General features: G+C 37.7%; 1 protein-coding gene across 1 annotated transcript in view; it reads left to right on the top strand.

The window, feature by feature from the left end:
• Nucleotides 1–27591, top strand: part of LOC124615656 (chromodomain-helicase-DNA-binding protein 1) — a 78995-nt gene that overhangs the window by 36866 nt on the left and 14538 nt on the right. Inside the window, exons 12-26 of the mRNA XM_047143672.1 lie at nt 881–1161; nt 1334–1469; nt 1804–2019; nt 2156–2380; nt 8173–8322; nt 10016–10258; nt 11054–11221; nt 13573–13702; nt 13785–13933; nt 14952–15159; nt 16174–16333; nt 20245–20479; nt 26603–26983; nt 27093–27271; nt 27359–27500. Of these exons, the coding sequence (XP_046999628.1) occupies nt 881–1161; nt 1334–1469; nt 1804–2019; nt 2156–2380; nt 8173–8322; nt 10016–10258; nt 11054–11221; nt 13573–13702; nt 13785–13933; nt 14952–15159; nt 16174–16333; nt 20245–20479; nt 26603–26983; nt 27093–27271; nt 27359–27500 (3003 nt within the window). The remainder of the gene's footprint in view (nt 1–880; nt 1162–1333; nt 1470–1803; nt 2020–2155; nt 2381–8172; nt 8323–10015; nt 10259–11053; nt 11222–13572; nt 13703–13784; nt 13934–14951; nt 15160–16173; nt 16334–20244; nt 20480–26602; nt 26984–27092; nt 27272–27358; nt 27501–27591) is intronic.

Here is a 27591-nt window from a genome sequence, read left to right on the forward strand (position 1 = left end):
AAGGACCTCAAACAAGAAAGTATGAGAGAAGAAATTGAAAGAAATAGATTAAGATGGTATGGGCATGTTAAGAGGATGCATGGGCAGAGACTCCCCAAAATTATGGAAGAACTAAAGATGGACGGGAAAAGACCTAGAGGGCGCCCAGGAAAATGGGAGTGAGAATATCTGTTGAAAGGAGAGGTGTGACCTGGCAGCAAGTGGAGGAAGAAAAGTGGTGGGAGGACCGAGCCAAATGGAGAGGACTCGTCAGCAGCCAGACCCGGCAGTAGCTGGAGCAGGATTCGGATATAGATAGATAGATACATAGATAGATAGAATTAGTTTCAGGTAATTCAAAGGATGTTTTCAGAAAGAGTTGAATGATTGCTTTCGAATGAATGGTAATAATCCTCCAGTGTCTGCTGATTAGCCCAATGTTTTTCCACCAGGTGCTGTTATCACAATTTCAATTAGTCATATCTTTTAATTAATGATGTTCTAATTATGCATTGTAGAGTGACCGTTCATTGCAGTGAAGGCGACACAACTCATTTTACACTTTTTGTTAATACGTATTAATGTACTGACTTGATTCGTACACTTGAAACTTTTATTTAATTGTGCAACACAATAAGAAGTATAAATAAATTATAATTGTTCAAAGATAAACATTATATGCATAGTTGAACAGAGAGTAAACAGGAGGCTTCATGATATATTTCACATTTGAGTCTGTTTCCCAAGTTATTTTAGGTTGATGTATATAAATGTGTGCAAATGGAAACTAATTTTTGGAATCTGTCTGAGATTGTCTTGGTAATTTTTTGTCCTCCTATCCATCCTTCCATACCTTACTATCAGCCAAAATGCAAGTCTGAACAATAAATTTTACTTCCAGATACGCCAGTACGAATGGTGCTATGCCAGTTCTAAGCGTCTCAAGTTTAATGCAATCCTAACCACGTATGAAATAGTTTTGAAAGACAAAGTATTTCTGGGAAGCGTAAGTTGGGCTGCTTTACTCGTAGATGAGGCCCATAGACTGAAGAATGATGATTCACTGCTTTATAAAGCCCTTATGGAGTTTGATACAAATCATCGTCTGCTTATAACAGGGACACCTCTTCAGAATAGCTTGAAAGAGCTGTGGAGTCTTCTGCATTTCATCATGCCTAACAAGTTTGTATCAAATACATACATTTAATTTAAACTTTCAAGCATGTAGTGCCTTTTTGTCATGTATGCAATATGATAAAAAAAACTTATGGAAGTATTCTTGGGCTGCAATATAGTTAGCTGTGGTGCTATTACTCCAGTTTTGTGCATTAATAAAAATATTTTCTGGTCAAAGGTTTGATTGTTGGGAAGACTTTGAGAAGGAGCATGACAATGCCGCACAGAAAGGTTACTCGAAACTACACAAACAATTAGAACCTTTCATAATACGCAGAGTGAAGAAAGATGTTGAGAAGTCTCTCCCAGCAAAGGTTAGTGAAAAATTCCTTTTGCACATTGCTGAGTAGCTGCTCTATAGCCATAAATAACTAGCTTTTAGAAGTTCCTGTCATGTGTTTAACTGCCGATTAAATAGTACTATTTTACAATTAATTTCAAGCTATAGTATTATGCTTGTTGTATTGTTATATATTTTCTCTATTAGGTGTGTGGTTGCAAGTGTACTGCAGTTATGAGTAGACCTGATTCTATTTTAGACCACTTCTGGTTAAGTACTTACATAGATGCTAATGTTTATGTATTTTCTTTTTATTATTAATTATTGATAGACTTTGGTTTTATATTGTAGTTTTTTCTTTCTCTCAGGTTGAGCAAATTTTACGAGTGGAGATGACTTCACTCCAGAAACAGTATTATAAGTGGATTTTAACAAAGAACTACAATGCACTCAGGAAAGGTGTAAAGGGTTCCTCATCAACATTTCTTAATATAGTTATAGAACTAAAGAAATGTTGTAATCATGCATTTCTCATAAAGCCATTGGATTATGAGCAGAAACCTCCTCCCACAGACTATTTACAGGTAACCTGTGTTTAATTTTGTAACTTTAATTTACTGTGCCTCCTTTCCAGTAAAACTGCCATTCAGGTGTATATTAATTAACAGTGCTTCCTTTCCAATTTAACTGCCATTTGTGTATTTCTTTTGTCACATTTAGGACCTAATCCGTGGTTCAGGGAAGCTAGTGCTACTGGATAAATTGTTGATTCGCCTGAAAGAGACAGGTCATCGTGTTCTGATATTCTCTCAAATGGTGCGGATGCTGGACATTTTGGGAGAGTACCTGCAGCTGAGGCACTTCCCCTTCCAAAGACTAGATGGGAGTATTAAAGGAGAATTGAGAAAACAAGCTCTGGACCACTTTAATGCTGATGGATCACAGGTAAAAGAATTCCACACACATCCAGAAGAGAGTATGACATTCTGAATTTCATTTTTATATTAAATCACACAAACTACACACACCTACATAATTATTCAAGAACAATATTGCAGTGCACAAATGTTAATGTGATGATATTGCCATGCAATGATGTGATGCTAAATTTAAAAAAGAAAGGAAAAATTATTAATGAAATGTCAGTTGGACTGTAGTAATTATTAAGAATACCTCAGTGCCAGTTATCATCACATTATTGGTACATGCCAGTAGTTGAACACCTTAGCCGATTGTGGATGGCTCCCATCACCTGTATCTCTACACATGCTCATCAGTTTAATTCTACGAAGAGAGAGTGCCTTTCAGTTAGCAGCAGTTACCTTCCCTGCTGATATTCATCCTCTCATTGTTTTGAAATAACAGTGTTATTTGTTCCAGTTAACAATGCCCTTTATGGATGGCATTGTTTGCCAAGAAACCAAGCTTTTCTTTTTGTTACAATGTGAGGTCTGTAAAGGCTCCAGTGACATTATCAGCATACTCAGATAACTCCTGCAGCACACTGTAAATGCTGTGCACTCATACGTCAGAGTATAAGGGACAGGTGCCAGAATTGTTGATAGTTGATGGTGTTGCCAGAATTCATTCACATTTTGGTGCTGCTGCCAATAGCCACCTGTCTTCCCTTCCAGTACTACTCTGTGTACTCTATCTTTCCACCTGAAATGAGAAGAAGGAAAAGAAAGATAAGCTCAAAATGCTAAGGCTACTGGATTGAGCAAGCTAAACTACATTTATGTAATGTCCGTTATTGAGAATAGTGCCCACAGTAGGAAGTCAGGTGGGCATTAAGATGTATCTACTACAGAATGGTATGCTCTGTTCCAAACATGCTATTGTTAGTGCAGTTGTGTCAACACTGTGTGACTGAGTTGTTTACATCCAAGGGATGTGAATATGTTAAATCCCAGGATAATAATGGTCCAGTTCTTCAATTCTATGGAAGAGGTAGCATCTGAATAAATAGTTAATGAATTCTACCACTCTCCATGTCATTTCAGTCCCCCCACCCCAACCCCCACCCTCACCCAACACATATCTCATCTTATTCAGTTAAAGCATCATACCAGGGGAATGATTTATTGTCTGTTTCTTGCTTACAGTGAGATTTATTATCTGGATTCTTGTTACACAAAATTTTTCACCATTGGCACTTATGCTGTGTCTAAGGTAAAACTTAATCTATAAGCAGGCAAGACATCCCTTCCTAAGTGAAAATCAGAAGATAGATCACCTCCACTAACAAGTTTTAAGTAAATTAGATTTGATGTATGTGGCAAAAAAATACATTTTAGTAGTTACAAACAGTTATTACTATTAATAGTGTACTCAAATTAATCACTGTGCATTATGCACGGCCCTTTAATGCATGTACTGATTGAATACAAACAACCAAACAAGACACAGCAAAGCAAGCAAACAATGACGTTTGCTAGTAGGACAGTATTTTCCTTTCAGCCAATACCACTGATGATAGGCAGCCATGAGGTGGAAGGGAGTGAGGGAAAGGATTGTTTCCCTCACACCCTGCCTCACCCCTCAGGCACATTTTGAGCTGCCTGCTGTTTACTTTCTACATACCAAGAGAATGCAAGTGAAAATGATTTCCCCATATAAAGACAACAAAAATGCTGTAGACACACCAAGAATTGATCTCATAGAGGCACCAAGAATTGATCTTGATGGACCTTTGTAAAGTAGGCATCACAGACATCTAAAACTGACACAGAAAAAGACAAATGTCACTGATTTTTTTATAGGCAGAATACAGTAGAATAAGGAATAGAGGTACTGCATCTCGAGTAGTTCCAAAATACACAATTGACCTTACTTGCACATGAGTGCATACACAGCTCCAAGCCCCCCCCCCCCCCCCCCCCCCCCCCGCCCCCCGCCCACACACACACACACACACACACACTGTTTGCTTATGCTGTACTGACATATCAACTTAAATTTAAGGTGCCACAAATTCTTTCCCTGGAAGAAAAAATAGGGAATATAACATGAAAGATAACTCATCTTGGTAATGGAAGAAGAAAATATGTCAACACAACACATAAGTGACAAAGGGGATTAAAAATTATACTACCCAAAATATACTGTGGAACATAATAGTCACTTAGTATTTAAATCAGTATGTTCTTAGTTTTATTTTCTGTTTGTGGTATCAAAATAGCATATTGTTGTTACTTATTTACTTTGGTTTATCATTAATTATAATAAGATTCTGTTTTCCTGGTGCTGTGTCTTGGCTGACCAGTCAGGCTGCAGTGTACTTATGAGTAATGTAAAGAGGATAGTAACACCCAAAGAGTTTGTTCTCTTAATACAAAATTTTAGCCAACAGTTGCTGTAATAATCATCACATGTAAGCTTTCACGGCCGGCGTCTTCATTAATTAGAACTTCCGGGCTGAATTGCCGTGGTCCACATATAAAACTTTTTGTCCTTCCTGGCGTTTCGTTGCCTACTGCGGGCAACATCTTTCGAGGTAAGTCGGCGACTGGCTGCTAGGTGCTGGAGGTCCCACTTATATAGAGCCCTTAGATGGCGCCACTACTCGTCACATGCTTTCGACTTTAAAACTATCTCTGGCTAGTGCCATCTCTCTCGATTACAGGAAATCGATTGTCACTTCATTGGTGCAAAGTTGACTGCCATATCTTGTCTAATTTCAACCCTTCTTCTATTTTATTAAAATTATTTTCGTGTTGTAGATCTCTATAGCTTCTCTATACATGTGGGTATAATAATGAGAGATCCTAGCTATCACGTTTGTCTCACTAAATTTTATTTCATGATCACCGTCTTTGAAAACGTGGTCCGCTACAGCTGATTTGTCAATTTGTCCCAATCTACAGTTCCTTTTGTGTTCCGTTAGACGGGTATCAACACTCCTTTTAGTTGTTCCAATATAAACCATGCCACAGCTACGCGGAATTTTATGCACACCTGGGTAGCTAAGGGGTGTCATGCGTCTTTCACCAATCTTAAACTTTCACTAATTTTCTTGGTAGGTCGAAAGATTGTCTCCACTTGAAACTTGGCCAAAACTTTCCCAATATGGTCCGTGATGTTATGAATAAATGGAAGAAAAACTTTTCCAGCCGATGGTTGTTGTTGTCTTGTATTTTCGGACACTTTTCTTCTAGGGTGGAGTGCTTGATCTATCTTGTTGTCAGTGTACCCATTTCTCTTGAAAGCCATTCGCAAATGGCTTAATTCATCTTGCAAATAAATTGGCTCACAGATATTATTAGCCCTGTCCACTAAAGTTTTTATGGCTCCTCTCTTCAGCGTAGGATGATGATTCGAATCCTTATGTAGGCAACGATCGGTGTGTGTGTGTGTGTGTGTGTGTGTGTGTGTGTGTGTGTGTGTGTGTGTGTCTTTCTTTCCTATATACCTTATGCCCTGAAGTCCTTTCTGCCTGTTTAATAACCAAACAATTTTAGTTGTCCATTACTCTCTTTCTCAATCTTTGGATTGAAACTGTTTATGTGCGCCAAAAAATCACTCAGTTCCTCTTCAGCATGATTCCGTATCACAAAGGTGTCATCCATGTATCGATAACATTTCAAAGGGCTTTTATTGGCCGACTGCAGCACTTGTTGTTCGAAAAATTCCATAAATAGCTGGGCTCAGAGGGCTACCCATGCCCACCCCATCAATTTGTTCAAAAAACTTGTTGTTATATTGAAAATAAGTCGAGGATAGACAATGTCGAAACAAAGCTATTATATCAGTAGGAAACATATCAGCTATGTAAGAAAGAGCTTCGTCAACAGGGACCATGGTGAACAGGGATACTACATCGAAACTGACAAGGATGTCACTTGGACTAACTGCGATCTCCCTCAGTTTTTCGATAAAATGCATGGAATTTTTAATATAAGTGTCAGTTTTACCTATATGCGGTTGCAACAAAGAAGCAACATATCTAGCCAGTTCTTGAGTAGGAGCCCCAATGGCACTTACTATCGGTCTCAATGGGACATTGGGCTTGTGTATCTTAGGTAACCCATACAGTCTAGGAGGGTAAGCTTCCGTTTTGCAAAGGTATTTTTTATCTGCTGTAGGAATGGAAGAGCTTTTTATTAATCGCTAGATAGCACTTAACACTTTCATTGTAGAGTCATTTTTCAGTTTTTTATAGGTGGTAGGATCCAAGAGGTCACTGATCTTCCTATGATAATCTTCAATCCTTAGCACAACAGTAGCATTACCCTTATCAGCAGTAAGTACAATAATATTCCTGTCCGCATTAATCTCCCGTAACGTCTTCCTTTCTCCTAGGGATAAATTACTGCTGGGTGGCTAGGCTTTACGTAATATCCTGTATGTTTCCATCCTGATTTCATCGGCAGAATGCGGTGATAACAGACGAATCCCTGCTTCTATATTGGCAACAATATCTTCCGTGGGAATCTGTGATGGAGTGATAGCAAAATTTCCTCCTTTCGAGAGAACAGAGACTTCCTCCTTGGATAGTTCTTTCCCGGACAAGTTGATAACTGTATGGGAATTGTCTGTTTTTGTAAATGCTCAAACTTCTTCTTCTACCTATTAGAAGACACTTCTGCGCTAAGTTCCCTAGATCTAAATGTTAATCTATCCACCTTATTCCAATCACCCAAACACATAGTATTGCTAATACGTAAATGAAGATTTAACATTTGACTACTAGTTACTGCAAGTTCTCGAAGTGTTTATTGGATCCGCTCCCACAGCATCATCAATTCCACGCGTAAATAAATACGGTTCGCTTGCACTTTATGGAACATTCTTCTCACATTGAAAAACTTTGGAACTGTCCCATTGTTACGACCACATAGCAAAAAAGTGAGTGAACAAAGTTTTTGGGCTTTTTTCGTACGTAGGCTCTCCAGTCGTCATACCATAGTCGACATATCCTCCCCGTAGAGGTGTCTAATCATAACATGTAAGCTTTCACGGCCGGCGTCTTCATTAATTAAAACTTCCGGGCTGAATTGCCGTGCTCCATATATAAAACTACTTCTCCTTCCTGACGTTTTGTTGCCTACTGCAGGCAACACCTTCCGAGGTGAGTCGGCGACTGGCTGCTAGGTGCTGGAGGTCACGCTTACGTAGAGCGCTTAGATGGCTCCACCACTCATCACGTGCTTTCGACTTTAAAACTATCTCTGGAGTTGCTGTAATAACTAATTTAACAGTGATACTCAAGTATGAGCAATAAGCTGCCAGATGTTTTAAGCAAGGAAGCTGCTGGTAAGAGAAAGATAAGAATTAGGTAGACAGAATTTCAAATCTAAGAGATATTTTCCTGTTGCAACCAATTCCTCCTTCACACTTTGACTCTTGATATTTTCCATTTGTTACTGCCTCACTAATTTGCCATGTTACATTTTTCTTCTGAAAGCACTTGTTATTGCTTTGGTTTAACACAAAACTTGTCCTCTTACAATTTAATATTCATGCATTCCTTATTCAGTCTGCTGTAATCTCATAACACTTTTATATGCAGTGCGTTAATTCATAGAAATAGCAGAGGCAATGCCTTCATAACCTGCTGCCTATCGATAGAAAGAGCATATTCTAATTACAGCAATCAAATCTTTGATTATGATAGTGAATATAATGTGTTTGTAATTTGTTTTATTCTTAACAACTCTCACATAATGTGGCTGTTTTGTACCTCAGCTCAGTGAGAACTTCTGTTTTTAATTTCATGTTTTATTTCCTTTCTCTAGGATTTCTGTTTCTTGCTGTCAACCAGAGCAGGTGGTCTGGGTATTAATTTGGCAACTGCAGATACTGTAATTATTTTTGATTCTGACTGGAATCCTCAGAATGATCTGCAGGCACAAGCACGTGCTCATAGAATTGGACAGAAAAATCAGGTAGGCATGCAAGTGAAATCATATATGCAGAGACAGAGAGAGAGAGAGAGAGAGAGAGAGAGAGAGAGAGAGAGAGAGATGGTCCAACAAGTACCTGATTTCAGAACAGGTGATAGAAACTCATAAAAATTGATTATAGCACTCAAAGCTTTCATATCACAGATTCATTCTCAAGAGAAACAAGGAGAATTTCTTGGAGGAGATTGGATTCTTCCTACTTTCTGAGAGCAAAAGGTGCTATTATCTGTTTTTGTATTTTGATATCAGTTATTTCCACATCTCGAAGGTAAAATTTGCATTAAAAGTAATGGAACACTGTGAAAAATACATCAAAGTTGTGGAGAATAGTATTCAGTCACTAAGGGACACATCTCAAAAATCACTTCTTGTTCCTCTTTCCATAAGACTGTTAGTTTAAATGAGTACTTCATTAAGAACATTTGTTGAATTTATCCAGACTTGTGCGTACCAGAAAAAGTCAGTATTATGATTCAAATTGTAAATGCAGGAAATCGTGTATCTGAAAAGGACTGTGATCTATTAAGAATATCGTGTATGGAGTTCAAAATGAAATAACCCAGATTTTCTTCCAGCAACTAGCCTCAGCTTGTGTCATCATAATAAGCAAATTGTTTCGTAGATGGTTACAGATTTCATCACTAGCTGGGAAAAGCATTGTTTTTCTACCACCTTTTTTCTCATATCAGATCTGTTGTAGAGCATTTAACAAATGTTTCCTCATGATACTGCAATATATTTGTTGTATTAAAACACTCCACTGCAGAGTGAAAAATTCAGTCTGGCTATTTGTTATATTATTCACAGCCTTTAGGACAGTCAGCTACTCACAGATGAATAACAGGTGAGGAATAGGTGCACTTAAAGGTCAGATTATTCCATTAGTGTTCAACCAATTTCCCACCTTTTTCAGCTCCAGCTTTACTAAAAACAAGAACATACACCACAGAGTTATAGAGATGAAAGGTCAGATGTCTGTGTTAGTATAGTTGTTTGTTGTAAAACTCAAAAACTAGCAAAAGTTCAAAAGCTAGTTTAATTGTCTGATTTTTACATGGATTTTAAATGCTTATCATTGATTGTCTGATCCATTATGGGATATCCATTATCAGGTAAGAAATATGATCATAGTTCCTCTTCTTCATTTTTTTACTCAATGTATATAGATGTTTGTTGTAGAGCTGAAAAAGTGTGTAACCTAGTGTAAGTTCTCTCTCTCTCTCTCTCTCTCTCTCTCTCTCTCTCTCTCTCTGCCTCTGTGTGTGTGTGTGTGTGTGTGTGTGTGTGTGTGTGTGTGTGTGTGTGTGCGCGCGTGCGTGCGTGTGTGTGGTTTTGTTCACTTTGCTTTTCATCTTTATTCCCTCCTCCCATTGCTTAGATATTAAGCTGGAACTTCTCCTAAACACACCTCAAAGTGATAGACACCCTCGCTGAAGTAACTAGTGTTTATTGAAGCTAGTGTTTGTTTTGTCTTTAACTTATGTTCATAACTCCTGCTGTCTAGATGAAAATTTTTCTGTTCTTATTCCACTGTAATTGTTACTGAGGAGCAAATACTAGCTTCATGACATCTGTGCATTTCAACTGTCATTTATAAAGATTACAAACCAAAAGATTTGACCTGTAGCTCACTTTACTTCTGTCCAAAATTTACATATTTAAAAATTGTTTACAGGTTAATATATACCGATTAGTAACACGAAGCTCAGTGGAGGAGGAAATTGTTGAACGTGCAAAGCAAAAAATGGTTTTGGACCACCTCGTAATTCAGCGGATGGATACAACTGGGCGAACCGTTTTGGATAAAAAAAGTTCCTCATCTACGACTCCATTCAATAAAGAAGAGCTTACAGCAATACTCAAATTTGGAGCTGAGGAATTATTCAAAGATGAAGAAGATGGTGATGAAGAGCCTACTGTAAGTATCTACTGTCTCCTTGAAATACTTATAACTGTTCAATACCAGAGAAGGAAAGTTGCCAATCATCATATAGCTTAGATGCTGAGTCGCGATAGGCACAACAAAAAGATTCACAATTATGGCTGTTCACACGGCCTAAACAGGAGAACTGCAGTGGAAGTTATTGATAGTTTGTTAACACTTTCAGTTATATTACATTAAATTGATTCTAGGGAGAGAAGACTTTGGGATGTGAAAAGAAGTCATCTTATTTAAATGGCACATATTAAATGACCTACCTTTAAGGAACATAGTACTAGAGTGCTAATATTAATTATATTTGAATCTAATACATCTACGAAATAGGAAAAGTCGTCCAACATCAAGTTCTTTAATTCCACTACATTACCCTCAAGACATTTACATGCTATGGGAAGTTGTTCAGTAACTATGTACACATATACTCCTTTCTGAACTAATGTTCAATTCGTAAAGTCTATGTAGAGGCTGTTTTTGGTTCTGATATCCTTGGATTGTATTATTTTAGAGAAGAACATATTGGTCATGTTAACAGACAAGTTTGTGTGTGTGTGTGTGTGTGTGTGTGTGTGTGTGTGTGTAACAGAGTTCCTTCATGACATATCTGCAGGATCTTCTAGAACTAACAGCAATTCTCATAACGTATTTTTATATTTTGAAAATATTATCTAAAAGTTTGGTTTAAGTGTTTCCGACTGTTAATTTGTATTCATGTTTTTAGAGTGCTAGTTTTTAATCTTGTTTTTCTTGTACATTTCTTTTCTTTAATTGCAGTGTGATATAGATGAAATATTGAGAAGGGCAGAAACACGTGACGATGCTCCAGCTACTGTAGGAGATGAGCTTTTATCTGCTTTCAAAGTTGCAAGCTTTGCAGCATTTGAGGAAGACAAGGACATAGCTGTAACAGAACATGAACCTGATGATGAAAGCAAAGATTGGGTTAGCATTTTTCAAAGTCCATTTTTATGTTAATGTATGTACTTTGTGTTGCATGTTGTTAATATACACACTGAGTTAAGATAGAGGAAATGTGTTTCAAAATATATAATTACCATGTTCATGGTGAGAAATATACATCTGATATAATGTTGAGCTTCTCGAAAACAAAGCATTTCTGTTTAGCTTTAAAAGCATGTTTGAAGGAAGTGGGGGCTTTTGCAGGATGTGAAGGTGATGAGGAAGACAGATTTTCTTGAACTCATGGGATCTAGGAAGGAAGCAAAACTGAAATAGTGTGGAAAACTGTCTTCCTAAGTTTCGCAGCAAGGTGCTCAGTAATGAAGTTTAAGAAACTGTAGCAGCAGTAAAATAGAAGTAGTGAGGAGAGGACTAGAATACAGCAAACATATGACAACATGAATGAAAAAATATTAGTATCAGAAACAGAGAATGGAAAGTGTGGCTCAGATAGGAGGACTGACATGCCAGCAAGGGGGGGGGGGGGGGGGGGGGTACTAGTATAACAGAGTTAAGCCTAACATGTATCAGAGATCATTCATGAAGCTGTGAAGATGATAATGAGGGCGAGATACCCCATTGCCTTCATATCATAAGAAGATATCTACTGGTACTACAACGAGTCTGTCAATGTAGTTACATTTCTAAAGAGTTCTTGTAGCCCAAGCACTTGTAGTTATATGGAACACTGCCCATCAAAATTTGATGTATAATAAATTTGCAGTTAATATCTCTGCTGATGATTTTAGCGTATTTCTCGTGGAGAAGACATGGAAATGATGTGGGAGTCCATTTCTGTACAAGGACCAGTAATATTAATAGGACCTGTGTGGCATAAGCAAGCTGGGACTTCTCACACGAAACTTTTCTCTCAGTAGCCTCTTTTTCTCGGTTTTAAGCCTCTTCTCCCCCTTCCTGTTCTTTTTTTTATTTGTTCAGGAAATCTCCAGTTCTTCTACCATTTAATTACAAGTTCCAGTCTGAAATCAGATCGTGTTGCTGTCTGCTTAATCATAGTCTATTTAGTTGGAACTGGTGGCCTCTTTTTTTCCTGTCTCAAATGAAGATGATGTGATATTTTTCATTTTCATATTGAAATCATTGAAGAAAATCATCTTCATTGGATTAGATACATAAATTATTTTGTTTATTTTTTTGTGTCTTTTTTTTTCCATTAAGCATATTTTGTGCATTGTCCATCTACTTGCAGAAGCAATTTCCGCAAGTTGATGGAAGCAGTTTCTTTCATATTGCAGCAAGTACTTGACAGTTGCTGAAAGTTTTTTTCAAATTTGCAGAAGTTTTATGTGTTCAATATTGGCATGAGTCTCACTGAGGAAAATGAAAGTGCCACAAAGACACGTGAACTGAAACAAGTGTACCATGGGAACTCAAATATACTTGGCCACCGTCAGCCAAGGAAGACTGGAAAAATTAACCAATTACTTTGTTTCACCAGATGGGAAAGTAGAATGGGTGTAGAGATATCGTTAAATCTTAGCTGATTTTTAATCTTAATGTAGATATAAGTGCATTACATTTGTAATAAATAATGTTTGCAAAAACTGAAGAGTAACTAAAAGGCAATATCTTGTGTTCTGGTGTGCAGAATTTTTGCACCATATTTTCAATTTCATTACATGTGTAATAAAAATAAACAGATACTTTTTGCAAAAGTCAAAGAATAATTCAAAGTTGATCTGTTGCTGATATAGCTTGCAGCATATTTTTATCCTGGTTTTGAATATTTTATTGTACAATAGACAAGAGTTTTTTGATAATTCCATGTGACATCCTCATAAAGTTTTAATCTCAATGAACTCCTGTGATTTTAATTTTTTCAATGGTGGATCTTGATAAATAAGTATAGTACACCTCTGTATCCATTTCTTCACCCAAACTTTTTTTCTTAACTGTTTGATTTTCTGATTTTTCTTCAGTAATAGTAATGCAACAACAATGGCAGCTGCCCTGGTTTTTATCACAACACTGTAAACATCCACTTGCCGATCTCAGGATGCATCTCTAGTGTCAACACTTATCATATACTTGCAGCAAGTTGCTGAAATTAACTTGTCCAAGCGACTTGTAGACATAAACTTGTGGAAGTTTTTGTTCTAATGTTAACAATTCAGCAAGAGCTTGCACAAGTTACTTTGCTAGTGGACACACACCTTAAGATCATTATTTGGAGCCCCTGGAGAAGATGATGCGTCAGTCATCAAAATATGCTTTATAAAACAAGATTGTTAGTTCTGCTAGAAATTTTAAAAAAAAAATTACCATCCGTTGGAATATTCTTTGTCATTATAACTGAAAAATATCCTTAACAGGACGAAATCATACCTGAAACTATCAGAAAGAAGGTGGAAGAAGAAGAACGTCAGAAAGAAATGGATGACCTGTATTTACCTCCGAGGAGCCGGAAGACACTGCAACAGATAAACCAGTCAGAAAGTGAGGGTATGTTGATACTTGCATTGGGAATATTATATTCATATTTATATATTTGTTAGACATTTACTGTGAATTGTCAATACTGCAGGTGAAGGCAGTGGACGTGGGAGGAAAAGACGTAAGAAAGGAGAAGAATCTGACTCATCAGAAGGAGGTAGTGATGACGAAAGACCAAGAAAGAGAGGCAGGCCTCCTCTCTTTCCTCGGGAGAGCATCAAGGGCTTCACAGATGCAGAGGTATCCCTCTGCTTCACATTTCCAGTCTCTGTACACTATATTAATACGTGAACTAAAAGTTAAAGTAAACTTCTCGGCACTACGCCATGTGTTGGATCTCATGCACCTCTCCAGTTGTTCCTTTGAAGCTGCTGGGCCTTGTTCCCAGCCTGTGCCAAGCAAAATCGATGGCAATATGGTGAATAAGCAAGATTTTCTGGTTGTTTATCTTCAGAGGCAAATGTTATATGTGGGCTGTTAACTAACATTTCTTAACTTCTGGTTCCTTAATGTCCTTCATGTATGTGAAAGGTTTCATTTCTAACTGTGGCTAGTGGGTCTGTGACATAGATTTTTCAAAATTTTATCGGAGATAATCACTTCTAGACAAACTGTGTAAAGAAAATATTGTGTAGCTGATATACCCAAAAAAAATTGTGGGCTACTGTAACTCATCTTTTGAACTTGAATTTGTCAAGGCATGTGATACAATGAATACACCCTCTCTCTCTCTCTCTCTCTCTCTCTCTCTCTCTCTGTCTGTCTCCTTCTCCCCATCCCCCTCCCCAAAACCTCTCCTGTGTCGTCTGATGCCAGTGACGTGATTGTGTGCTTGTACCAGTGACAATAGGCATATTTTTAGCTTACACTCATTGTGCTGTGTTCCTTAACAAAGTGATTCACCTACATTGCATTCTTACATGATTTTCAGAAGCAAGGAGTTTGTAACATCTAATTTTTGGCAGCAATTTGTTATACAGATTGCATAATTCATTATATCTCTTAATAATTTGTTATTACTTGTAGTCACTAAAGTTTCATAAAAAATTTTATACCAAAAAGTAATATTGCTACTCTTGTTGACACACCTGATAGACTAAAATTGTGGGCATACCAGGACTTATTTTTATGAACTGTGATTGAAAAGTAGAAGTTGGCGTTTGGACCCCCGTTCTGCATAGTCATGTCAACTGTATGGAACACTGCAATAGTGAGTGAAAATTTCAAAACAGTGAGGTTATTATCTTTGATCTTCTAGATAAGGCGCTTTGTCAAGAGTTACAAGAGATTTGCAGCACCCCTGAAACGCTTGGAAGCTGTGGCTTGTGATGCAGAACTTCAAGAAAAACCTCTTGCTGAACTTCGAAAGTTGGGTGAGCTGCTTAAAGAGCGTTGTGTGACAGCCCTGAAAGAACAGACAGCATCTAAAGAAAATGATGTGAACAATGAAGATAGTAATCTCTCAGGTAAGATCATGCTGTCGTTGTTGTGCACTGTTAACCATACAGCAGCTGTAATAAAATAATGTGTATCTTATGTCACTGTCATTTTACTGTAAGGCTCCCCTCCCTCCTCCCAGTCTCTCCCACTCCCCACTCTCCCCCTCCCTCTCCTCCTCCTCCCTCCCTCCCTCTCTCTCTCCTCCGACCTATTTCTCCTCAACCAACTAAGTATGCAGCAGAAATAGCAAAAATAGAGATTTTACATGCAAATAAACAGTTTAATTAGTTGATTACAACATGACATTTTCTCCTTCAGGTATATATGAGTGTTTTTGTCTTTTATTTCTGGGAAATAGTCTTGCTCATAAAGATACTCTAAAAAGGTACCAGCCGGCCAAAGTGGCCGAGCGGTTCTAGGCGCTACAGTTTGGAACCGCAGGTTCGAATCCTGCCTCGGGCATGGATGTGTGTGATGTCCTTAGGTTAGTTAGGTTTAAGTAGTTCTAAGTTCTAGGGGACTCATGACCACAGCAGTTAAGTCCCATAGTGCTCAGAGCCATTTGAACCATTTTTAAAAAGGTACCAAAACAATTATAAATCATTTCCCATCGCTTAATACTGTGCTACAAACAGCATTAACTAACAAGTAAAGTATTTGTTTTGTGGCAATAGAAAATGTGCAGACTTTACATAAAACAAATGCCAACATACAACTGTGAAACATTGTTCATTTCAAGTTTTGAGTGATGGGTTGCACGGGGAATGTAAGGTACTCAGAATGCTGTATCTTTAGGAAAACTCATGTGGCTATTATAAATAGTAGGTCAAAAGGAAACTCATCCTTTTCAGAGCCTTGCACGTTGAGCTTGTTACGTGACTGATGTGCTGTTCCACAAGTCGAGTTGTTAATTCATAATCATATAGTTCTATATTACTTATAGAAATGTGAAACCTCTTTATCGTAGGCAATACAGTTATAATTTACTTTTTTTTCTGTGCTTGGAAATTATTTCCGCATTTGATCTTCAATTTTATTAGGTCCTATCCAGAAACGAAGAGGGAGAGGTCCTTCATTTAAACTTGGAGGTGTATCTGTTAATGCAAAAAGTGTTATGTCTTGCGAGAAAGAGCTTGAGCCATTGGATGAAGTGTTGCCTGCAGATCCTTCGGAAAGGAAGAAATGGGTGTTGGCTGCAAGGTATGTTATAATATCACGTATTGGAAGCATAGAATGTATTACAAAAAGTGGAGCTCTGAGAATGTTTATAATGTTATACAGGTAATTCCACATAACTGAACAAGGATATTATATCCAAATTTGCATAAAGAAGTCTCCTGTTTGTCATTTATTGTAAAGCTATGACTTTCAATCAATGCAAACTGTTATAACATTATGTTGCTAGTGGCAAGAAATGGGTCAGTGAGCTGTTGGATTTTTTTCTTTCTGTTTTTCCACGCAAAGACAGGCTAACATTTTCTGCATCCTTATCATTTAAAATAGGCACACATCTTCCTCAAACCAATCTAAATAGTGAGCATCTTCAGGAATTCAGCCAGTCCTGACTGGGTGCAGGCCTGACCACATAACACTAGTTGTACAAAAAGCAAGTGGCAAACTGAGAGTCATTGAGAGATTCCTACAGAAATATAATTCACTCACAAAAACGGTGGCTCACAATACTCTCGTGTGAAAAATTCTCAAATATTGCTCATCATTGTGGTACTCTTAACAAATAGAATTAAGTGCTTGAAAGTCACCCAAAATAAATTGTGACAAAATTCAACGAATACGTCACTGCCCTAGCTGAAGACCTCATTCCATCAAACTGTTAAGGACCAGTCTGAAGTTTCTCCAGCTAATCAGTGAGTTTGGATGCCTCTGCATATATTTATGAAACAAATCCCGATGAAATTATAAGTAAAATTAAATCATTAAGCAATATGTCAAGTGACCTTGATGAAATACTTGATTTGATATTAAAAGCATGTGCTTACCACATAATAAAACCAGTGGTAAAAATTTTCAACCTCCCTCTAAAAACCGGTGTCTTTTCAGATGTCTTAAAATAATAAATGTTTCATCATTGCTAAAGAAAGATTCTTATGAGAAAATATCAAACTACCGACCTGTGTCACAGCTATCTCCTCTTACCATAACAACAACATGGTTTTAGAAAGCTTGAATGTACACAGACAGCAATTTTAGAATTCTTAGACTGTGCTTTAAAATCCCTTGATCAACATAAATTAGCTGCAGGTATTTTTCTAGACCTGTCAAAAGCCTGCAACATCCTGGACTTTTTCACATTCTGCTCGAAAAGCTACAAAGACAAGGAGTAAGAAGTGTAGCACATAGCTGGTTGTGTTTGTACCTAAAAGACCACAAGCAGAAGGTATTACATCAGTATGTATTCAACCCTAAGAATAAGACAAGAAACAGCTTCTTCCTTTCTGGCAAGTTACCAATCAAATAAGGCATACCGCAGGGCTTAAATCTTAGGTCTAATACTCTTCTTGATTTATGTGGACAATGTTGAACACATGAGTCTCCAAAAAACTATCCTATTATATGCTGATGACGCCAGCATATTGCTTTTTGGATCCTGCCCAGAAACCTTACAGTTGACAGCACAGAAAAGTTCTGTGAAAAGACTTTCTGAGTGTTTCACCAAAATACACACTTGTAAATACTGAAAAAAAAAAACTGTGTGGATCAGCTTTCATTTATTTCCTTGCTCTGATCAAGCGTCTATTCAAGCAGATTAATAAATGATCCCTCAGAAAATGTGAGTGTCTCAAAATTTTTGGGTCTGTGGGTTCAGGAAGATTTAAAGTGGGACACACATATAAATAACTTATCTAGGAAACATTCGTCTGTGTGCTATGATCTAAAAATACTGAGGTCAACTACAAGCAATACAACAGCGCTGCAGACATACTATGCACAGTTCTACTCACTGCTTTGATATAAGATCATTTTTTGGAGACACTCAGCTCACTGCCAAAGGCTTTTAGAATGCAAAAAAGAGCTCTAAGAGTGTTCTGAATGTTCCACTTTCATTCATGTGTGAAACTATCTTGTTCACTAGAGACTCTCTCTTGAAAATGGGCAAACTACTACAGAAGGAAAATGTACACAACTATTGTACCAGAGAGAAATCAAATATACACTAAAAATACCACGGAACAGCAGCCTGTCATAGGTGCATAATTATCATTGGTGTAATACTACACATTAAGAGACCAGAGGAAATAAATTTGCTACTTTTCCAGTATTTAAAATTAAGCTGAAGGCATTTCTAATAAAGTGCAGTTCCTGTTCTGTAAAAGAATTTCTGAATGTGTAACAAAAAAGTTATTTAAGAATTAAATCATAAGTACCTAACCTTAATTTGCGTACTGTTTACTAATACTATGTATTATTGCAGCTTTTCTTTGACCTCTCCAGTATCAACTGTACGATTTGTGGTGTATGATAAAACTGGACCAGTGATAGCTAAGATAGAGAAATCCAAAGTAGAGTGCCACATTTTGTCATTGGTTCATTCAGTAAATGCAAGAATGTTACACGGATGTTCATCAAACATTAGCGATAGATGTGAAAACAGAATAGCTGTGCATCACAAGTTTACTATCAACACACACACACACACACACACACACGCACACATACGTGATAATACATATTGTCAAAATTCTTAGAATGATCATTTCAAGAAGTATCACCCCACATATCACATGTGTGCGGATAGCTATGACGCTTGACCCGTCCTGAAGTGATTATTCTAACAAGGGAACCTCCCCATCGCACCCCCCTCAGATTTAGTTATAAGTTGGCAGAGTGGATAGGCCTTGAAAAACTGAACACAGATCAATCAAGAAAACAGGTTGTGTGGAACTATGAAAAAAATGAGCAAAATATGCAAACTGAGTAGTCCATGTGTAACATATGCAACTTCAAGGGTGATGAGCATGCCGGAGCGCCGTGGTGCTGTGGTTAGCGTGTGCAGCTGCGGAATGAGAGGTCTTTGGTTCGAGTCTTTCCTCGAGTGAAAATTTTAATTTTTTGTTTTGAGACAATTATTATCTGTCTGTCCGATGCGATCACTTTTTTGGGAGTGATGATCACATTCACAAGAAAACCTAAATCGGGCAAGGTAGAAGAATCTTTTTACCCACTCGCCAAGTGTACAAGTTAGGTGGGTCGACAACATATTACTGTCATGTGACGCACATGCCGTCACCAGTATCGTATAGAAAATATCAGACGTGTTTTCCTGTGGAGGAATCGGTTGTCCTATGACCTTGCGATCAAATGTTTCGGTTCCCATTGGAGAGGCACGTCCTTTCGTCTACTAATCGCACGGATTTGCGGTGCGGTCGTAAAACAGACACTAAACTTATTACAGTGAACAGAGACATCAATGAACGAACGGACAGATCATAACTTTGCGAAAATAAAGAAAGTAATTTTTCACTCGACGGAGGACTTGAACCAAGGACCTCTCATTCTGCAGCTGCTCACGCTAACCACGGGACCATGGAGCTCCTGAACTCCTGTTGTCCTTGTTGTTGCCTATGTTGCGCAAGGACTACTCAGTTTGTATATTTTGCTTATTTTTTTCATAGTTCCACACAACTTCTTCCTGTTTTCTCGATTGATCTGTGTTCAGTTTTTCAAGGCCTATCCACTGTTCCAACTTATAACTAAATCTGAGTTGGGTGCGATGGGGAGGTTCCATTGTAAGGACTATGACAGTATATATTACCATGTATTTCTGTTTAGTAAAAATCAGAATGGTACTGGTTTCAACCGATATTGACAATCTTTAGATCATGATTTGTAGATGGTTAGTGTTACATGAAACTGATTGTTTTGTGTTGTGTCAGAAAATAAATGTTTTGACTACCATGTGTTGCACCAGTTTTTGGCTGCAGTGATTCAGAGAGTATGAATCTTGTCTTTCTTCACAGACCCGAAAGACTTGCTAGGAGAAGTGTTTTATAAATGTGCTTATTTATTGGTTAGAGTGCTGCTAGTCCAGTGCACACTGCAACCTAATTTGCCTACTTCACCTGTCACCAACAAACAAAACTTTCTGTCAACAGAGTGAAACCAGCTAATTATGACGTACCTTGGGACATAGAGGATGATTCAAAATTGTTGCAAGGTGTCTATCAGTATGGTATGGGATCATGGGAAGCAATAAAAATGGATCCTTCATTGGGCATTGGGGATAAAATCCTTGCAAATGAAGACAAGAAGCCTCAAGCCAAACATTTACAGCAAAGAGCTGATTACTTGCTTCGCATCTTGCAGAAGCAGCTGGATAATTCATGCGTTGTAAGTAACAAACATCATAATGCCATATCTCTGGATTGTGTGGAAAAGGTTCACAGGCTGTGAATTCTAATAGCTCTGTGTAGTTTGCTACCTAATATTTTCTTGCTAATTTCATATTTAATATTTCTATTAATTTGAGTTACAAGATGTTAATTCACTGGCTATAGCTTTGTAGCATTTATAGCAATGTTCAGTCAGCACAGCAATGGATTTTGGCTTTCAAGCCTTTAATCATTAGACTGTCAATGCTGTAATCATTTCACCAAAACTACTAGAATGTAAGTGGCAGTTGTGATAATATAAAGTGTAGAAAAAGCAGAGAGACAACATGGCTGGCCAGTGCATATCTTCAGAAGGAGACAGTTACAGTGCTGCCAATGGGCACATTTAAAAGTGGAAACTTTAAGCCAAACTTTTGTAACTATTAGTTCCTTCCTCAGGAAGGAAAATTGGTAGATTGGGAAAGGTTAGAAAGGAATGGCGAATCACTCAGGCCCTGGTTGGAAAGGACCCACCTGTTGTAAAGACTAGACAATAAATCAATAAATTCTATAATACTTGGGTAGCTTAGAAAGTAATGCACCACTTTTTTTTCTTCAACAATTCTTTAATGAACATGATGAGAATCACACACACGAAAGAATGGTGTTTTATTTACACGCCCTATTTTTCCATGTAATCTCCATCCCATTCTGCGGCCTCCTTCCAGGGCAAAACAAGGGCGTCTATGCCCTGTCAGTACCAATCCTTGTACTGGTGGTGGAGCCAGTGCTTCACTGTGTGAATCACCTCCTCATTGTCCTCAAAATGTCTTCCATGAATAGCATCCTTCAATGGCCCAGTTAAGAGGAAGACCGAGGGGGCTAGGTCAGGGCTGTAGGGTGGATGAGATAGCACCGTTCAACCCTGTTTTGCGATGTGTTCAGCAATCCTCAGACTTGTGTGGGGCTGAGTGTTATCTTGTTGCAGCAAAACATCTCCTGGGCTGCTCTGGCGCTGAAGTCACCAGAAGCGTGCATTAAGTTTTGTTAATGTGTTGACATATGCTTCTGAATTAATGGTACCACCTCTTGGCATCACATCAATGAGAATCATTGATCACGAACTTACCAGTGGAAGCAGTTCCTTCGAATTTTTTCTTCTGTGGGGTGTGGAAATGGCGCCATTCCATCAACTGTCATTTTGTTTTGGGCTCAAAATTGTGAACGCAGTTTCATCACCTGTCATGATCCGGACAAGAAGACCTCCCCCTCAGCTTCAAAACTTCATAACAAATCAAGACAAATGTTTTTTCTGTGCGATTTGTGATCCACTGTTAGACACTGCAGGATCCATCTTTCACACAAGTTTGAATATCCAAGAGTGTGGATAGTTATATCACACTTCCTTTGCTGATTGACAGATGCAGCACCAACTGCCAAGTCGTAATGCATCTGTCCTCATGAATGACAACATCAGCTTGCTGACAACTATGAATGGTCTCCCCGACCACTTCCAATCGTGAAGCTCCGCCGAACTGCCTTCTGATGACCTCAACCTCTGTGCCCAGCAATATACTTCGGTCGACAGCAGATGCTCCATAGACTTTGCACAGGTGTCTGTGAATATTCCCCACAGTTTCTTTCTCTGCAGTGAGAAATTCAGTGACAGCACGTTGCTTGTAACACACATCACCTACAAACACCATTTTGAAACTGTCCTGCTGCTACGTTATCTGTTGGAAGTGACGCAAACTTGGCTCACTCACTCAGGAGACTTCAAATAATACATATATAACGTTTCACTTTCGTATCAGTGTTTTTGGCTGAAAAAGTGGTGCATTACTTTCTGGGAAACCCGTGGAGTAACAATAAAAGAAAGGAGTGGGGGAATAGAATGTTAATGGGGTTTAAGTTCGGGGGAGTCACAGGTTGTGGGGATATGATAGAGAGCAAGTTCCATTGCCTGAGTTCTGGGAAACTTACATTGGGTATGAGGATCTAAATAGTCAGTGAGGTCGTTTTACTGAGCATGCCCAGCTACTGGGTACTGGCTGCCCCAAAACAGACAGTTTTTCCATGTCCACTCATGCCTTCAACCTCTTTGTCAGTTGTCATGACTCAGATGATGCATTTACTGAAAACCCAAAGAAAACTTGAACAGTGGGAACTCCAGGTAGGAATATCAACAATATAGGAAAAGATAGATTGCTACTAACTGTAAATATAAAACACTAGCTTTCAGGCACAGCCTTCACCGGAAAAAGAGAAACACACACCATTTATTCACACAAGCAAGCACACCGCACGCACACGTGACTGTCATTGGCATTCTGGCCTGAGCTGCGGGAGTTGGTGGTCATGTGTATATGAGGTGTGCTTGCTTGCCCGAATGAGTGGTGTGTGTGTGTGTGTGTGTGTGTGTGTGTGTGTGTGTGTTTCTCATTTTCCAATGAAGGCTGTGGCCGAAAGCTTATGTGTAAGTGTATTTTAATTGTGTCTTGTCTGCAACTGAGCATGTTATCTTCACAGTGAGTAGCAATCTATCTTTTCCTACATTGTCAAAGAAAACTTGAGTGTCATCTCAAATAGGTACCTCACTCGTACAGTTATAGTTGGTAGTGATTTGAGTCTACCCTTGATATGTTGGTAAAAATATATGTGTTGAAAGCTCGTGGTAGCCATAAAACATTGTCCAAAATTGTACTAGATGCTTTGTCCAAAAATTGTTTTGAGCGCTTAGTTTAGGAGCCCACTTGTGTAAATGATTGTGGCAACATACTTGACCTCTTAGCAACAAATAATCCTGAGCAAGCAGGGAGCATCCTGATGGGTACAGGTATTAGTGACCACAAGGTCATTGTAGCAAAACTGATTACTGTTAGCATCCAAATCCATAAAAAATAAACATAAAATATAACTATTTGAAAAAGCAAATAAAAATTTGCATGATGCCTTCCTGGGAAACACTCTGCATTCCTTCCGAACTAACTATGTAAGCATAGACCAGATGTGGCTTAATTCAAAGAAATAGTATCGACAGCAATTGAGAAATTTATACCAAATAAATTAATGAGAGATGGAATTGACCCCTCTTGGTATATGAACTAGGTCAGAACATTGTTGCAGAAGCAATGAAAAAAGCGTGCCAAATTTAAAAGAACACAGAATCCCCAAAATTGGCAAAGTTTTACAGAAGGTTGAAATTCAGCATGGATTTCAGTGCAAGATGCTTTTAACAGCGTCCTTAACAAAACTCTGTCTCGAAATCTGGTAGAAAATCCAAAGAGATTCTGGTCTATGTAAGGTACACCAGAAGCAAGACAATCAATATTTCACTGTGTGGCTGTAATAACAATACCACCAAAGCGGAGATACTAAATACGATTTTCTGAAACTCATTCACCAAAGCAGATGAAATAAATATTCCAGAATTTGAATCAAGAACAGCTGCCAACATGAGAAACTTACAAGTAGATAACCTCGGTATATCGAAGCAACTCAAATCACTTAATAAAGACAAGTCTTCCAGTCCAGACTGTATACCAGTTAGGTTTCTTTCAGTGTATGTTGATATAATAGTACCATACCTAGTTGTCATCTGCAACGATTCGCTCAGTGAAATATCTGTATCTAATGACTGGGAAGTTTCGCAGGTCACGCCAATAGTCAAGAAAGAAAATATGAGTAATCTGCTGAATTATTGACCCATACCATTAACATTGGTTTGCAATAGGATTTTGGAACATACACTGTGTTTGAACATTATGATTTACCTCACAGAAAACAATTTATTGAGACATAATCTGCATGGATTCAGAAAATATCGCTCATGTGCAACACAGCTAGCTCTTTATTCTCATGAAGAAATCAGTGCTATTGACAGAGGATCTCAAGTTGATTCCATATTCCTAGGCTCCCAGAATGCTTTTTATACTGTTCCTCATAAGTGGTCTCTAATCATATTGTGTGCGTATAGAGTATTATCTCAGTTGTATGATTGGTCTCATTATTTTGTCTCAGAAGTGGTTTCTGGCTTTCTACAGGGAATTGTTATAGGCCCTCTTGTGTTCGTAATTTATGTAAATGATTTAAGAGATAATCTGAGCGGCCTTCTTAAACTGTTCACTGCGATGCCTTGATTTAGTATCTAGTAAATAAGTTTGCAAAATGAGCTAGGTGGGTGGAAAGTGGCAATTGACCCTAAATAATGAAAGTGGGAGGTCATCCACATGAGTACTAAAAGAAATCGATTACATTTTGGCCACACAGTAAATCACACAATTCTTAAGGTTGTCAGTTCAACCAGAAATTACAATTACGAACAACTTAAATTGGAATGATCACGTGGATAACATTGTGGGGAAGGTGCACCACAGATTGTGTGTTATTGGCAAAACACTTAGAAGATGCAACAAATCTACTAAAGAGACTGCCTACACTACACTTGTGCATTGTTTGCTTCTAGAGTATTGCTGTGCGTTATGGGATCTTTAGCAGACAGAATTGATGGAGGACATTGAAAAAGTTCAAAGAAGGGCAGCTCGTTTTGTACCACTGCAAAACAGGGGATAGCATGTCAAGGATATGATATTCAAGTAGGGGTACCAATCATTAAGACAAAGGCATTTTTCACTATGGGAAGAACTTCCCATGAAATTTCAATCACCAGCTTTCTCATCCGAATGCAAAAAATATTCAGTTGACGCCTACCTACATAGAGAGAAATGATCATTGTAACAAAATAAGAGAAACTGAAGCTCATATGGAAAGATTTAAGTGTTCATTTTCCCCCCATGTGCTGTTTGAGAGTGGAACAGTAGTAGTTTGATGAACCCTCTACCGGGCACTTAACTGTGAATTGTAGAGCAGTTATGTAGTTGTACATAAAAAGCCATGCAGTGAATACATTTAAATTCTAGGAAAATTTCAGTTTAAGAAGAGTTGAAAGTCATGGTTCTGCTATTTGAAAGAGAGATGCCACCTAAGCAATACCGGTATACTTTTGAGTAAAATATTTCCATAATGAACGTAGTAGCTTGAGAATGGACAAGCCCACAACCTCCAAGTAATTTTAAACATCTTAAGTACGACTTGCGGTTATCAATTTTTTATTGTTATTCAAATTTTGATAATTTTTATTTTTTGCAAATGTGTACTTGAAAATGATAAATGATCAAAGTTGAAATAAAAATAAATATTTTGATCACAAGAAGTGGTTATTACCATGTTTAACAATACATGCTGATAGAAAAGTTGTAGCCAAAACTGCCTACAGTGCACGTCATTGCTCTTTTGATAATTCAGTGTGCAGTGGCTGTTTATGGTTTGCCTTTGACTTTTAAATGTTTCAATTGTTGCAGTTATTATTTTAGCGAAAAGAAAAGTCACTTGATAAAACTTTGTTTCCCTTTGTCCTCACTACAAGTTTGTCACTCACTTCCTGGGGTCTGAGTGATCTGCCCTTCCTTTTTAACCTTCCCCAAGAAAGGAACTGAGTTCCAAAAGTTAGGGTAATTGTATTTCAAATTGTGTTTGTCAGCAGCATTAAGAATTTTGCCCCCTTGAAGGTAAGTAATTTCGATTTGTGTTTTTCAGCAGTATTAAGAATTTTGCCTTCACGAATTCTGTCTCATAATTTTATTGTTATTTTTATAATTTATTGGCAGCTCTTGACTTTTGGATTTTCTTTCCTCTCAGAGATTTGAACCAACCATCTCACTTTACATTCCTTTAGTGACCTATAACTTGGAGGAAAGTGTTTTTGTCTTTTAAATGAAGAGGACAAGGTTAATACTTTAAAACTCAAAAATGTACATGTTTGCTTTCTCGGGGGGAATTGTACCTCCTTTCTGCTGCCACAGTTTCAGTTTTCTACATGGTGTGATTTGCTTCTGGGCAGCCTAACTTGATTTAATCCTTGACCAGGATTTTTTACCACGATGAGCAGCTTCCTAATTTTCCTTTTCTAGGATGCATATAATTTTCGCACTTGGTGCTTGTATGTAGTTAGCATGTAACTTCACATAGTAAGTTATTTGGTTTTAACTTTTTACTCTGCTATCTTTTTAAAATGTAATTTTATTTGTTTGGTTTTTGCATTTCTTTTGGTTTAATGTCAGTGATAATCTTATCCTAATTACAGACAAAACCCAGAAGACAGAAGAAACCTCGTGAAACTAAACCTGCTCTGACAAAGGAAATAATTGAGGATGACCCGAGCTCAAATGATGAAAATACGAACCTGTCAGCAAATAATCTCTCAGCCGTTCCCAAGAAAGTTTCGAAAAAAACTCCAGATAAAGTTGTCAAACCAAAATCGGAGAACCATGAAGTAAGGAGTGAGGAAGAAGAAAAAGAGAAAGAAGAAACTCCAAAAGAGGAGAAAAAGGATGTAAAAAAGAAGAGAGAGAAAAAGCAAGTCAAGAAGAACAAGAAAGAAACTGGTCCAATGCATTTTACCGCAAACAGTGAGCCCAGAGCTCTGGACGTGATAGGCGATTTAGACCCTGCAATATTTAATGAGGTTTTACAGTTCAATTTTTTGATTATATTAGTGAATTAATTATGAACATGCTAATATTTACAGTGACACTTTGAGTTCAGCAATTTTAATGCATTCTTTTCTGTTCTAGTGTAAGGAAAAAATGAGGCCTGTAAAGAAAGCACTCAAAGCTTTAGATAATCCTGACACTTCATTACCAGAACAAGAGCAGTTGAATCATACAAGACAGTGCCTTTTACAAATAGGTGATCAAATAAATCGTTGCCTGTCAGAGTATAAAGAACCAGATAAAATTAAGGAATGGAGAAGGTAAACAGTCCATTTATGTTTTGACCATCGGATCTAAAGGTGAAATGAGGCTTTTTCATTATTATTTTTCTCTTTTTTTCTGTTTAGCAATTTGTGGTACTTTGTTTCAAAATTCACTGAATTTGATGCAAAGAAACTATTCAAGCTATATAAACATGCAGTTAAAAAGAGTGAAGATAAGAAGGGGGCAGACAAGAAAATTAAAACTGAAAAAGGAGAAAAAGAAGAGGTAATCAATCTATTTATTATTTTTATTTGAAATTGATTTTGAACTTACATCAATTTCTGGGTCTGCTAATAGATTTTTATGCTTTCGTATC

This window comes from Schistocerca americana, chromosome 5 (assembly GCF_021461395.2).
Source record: "Schistocerca americana isolate TAMUIC-IGC-003095 chromosome 5, iqSchAmer2.1, whole genome shotgun sequence".
NCBI classification, from domain to species: domain Eukaryota; kingdom Metazoa; phylum Arthropoda; class Insecta; order Orthoptera; family Acrididae; genus Schistocerca; species Schistocerca americana.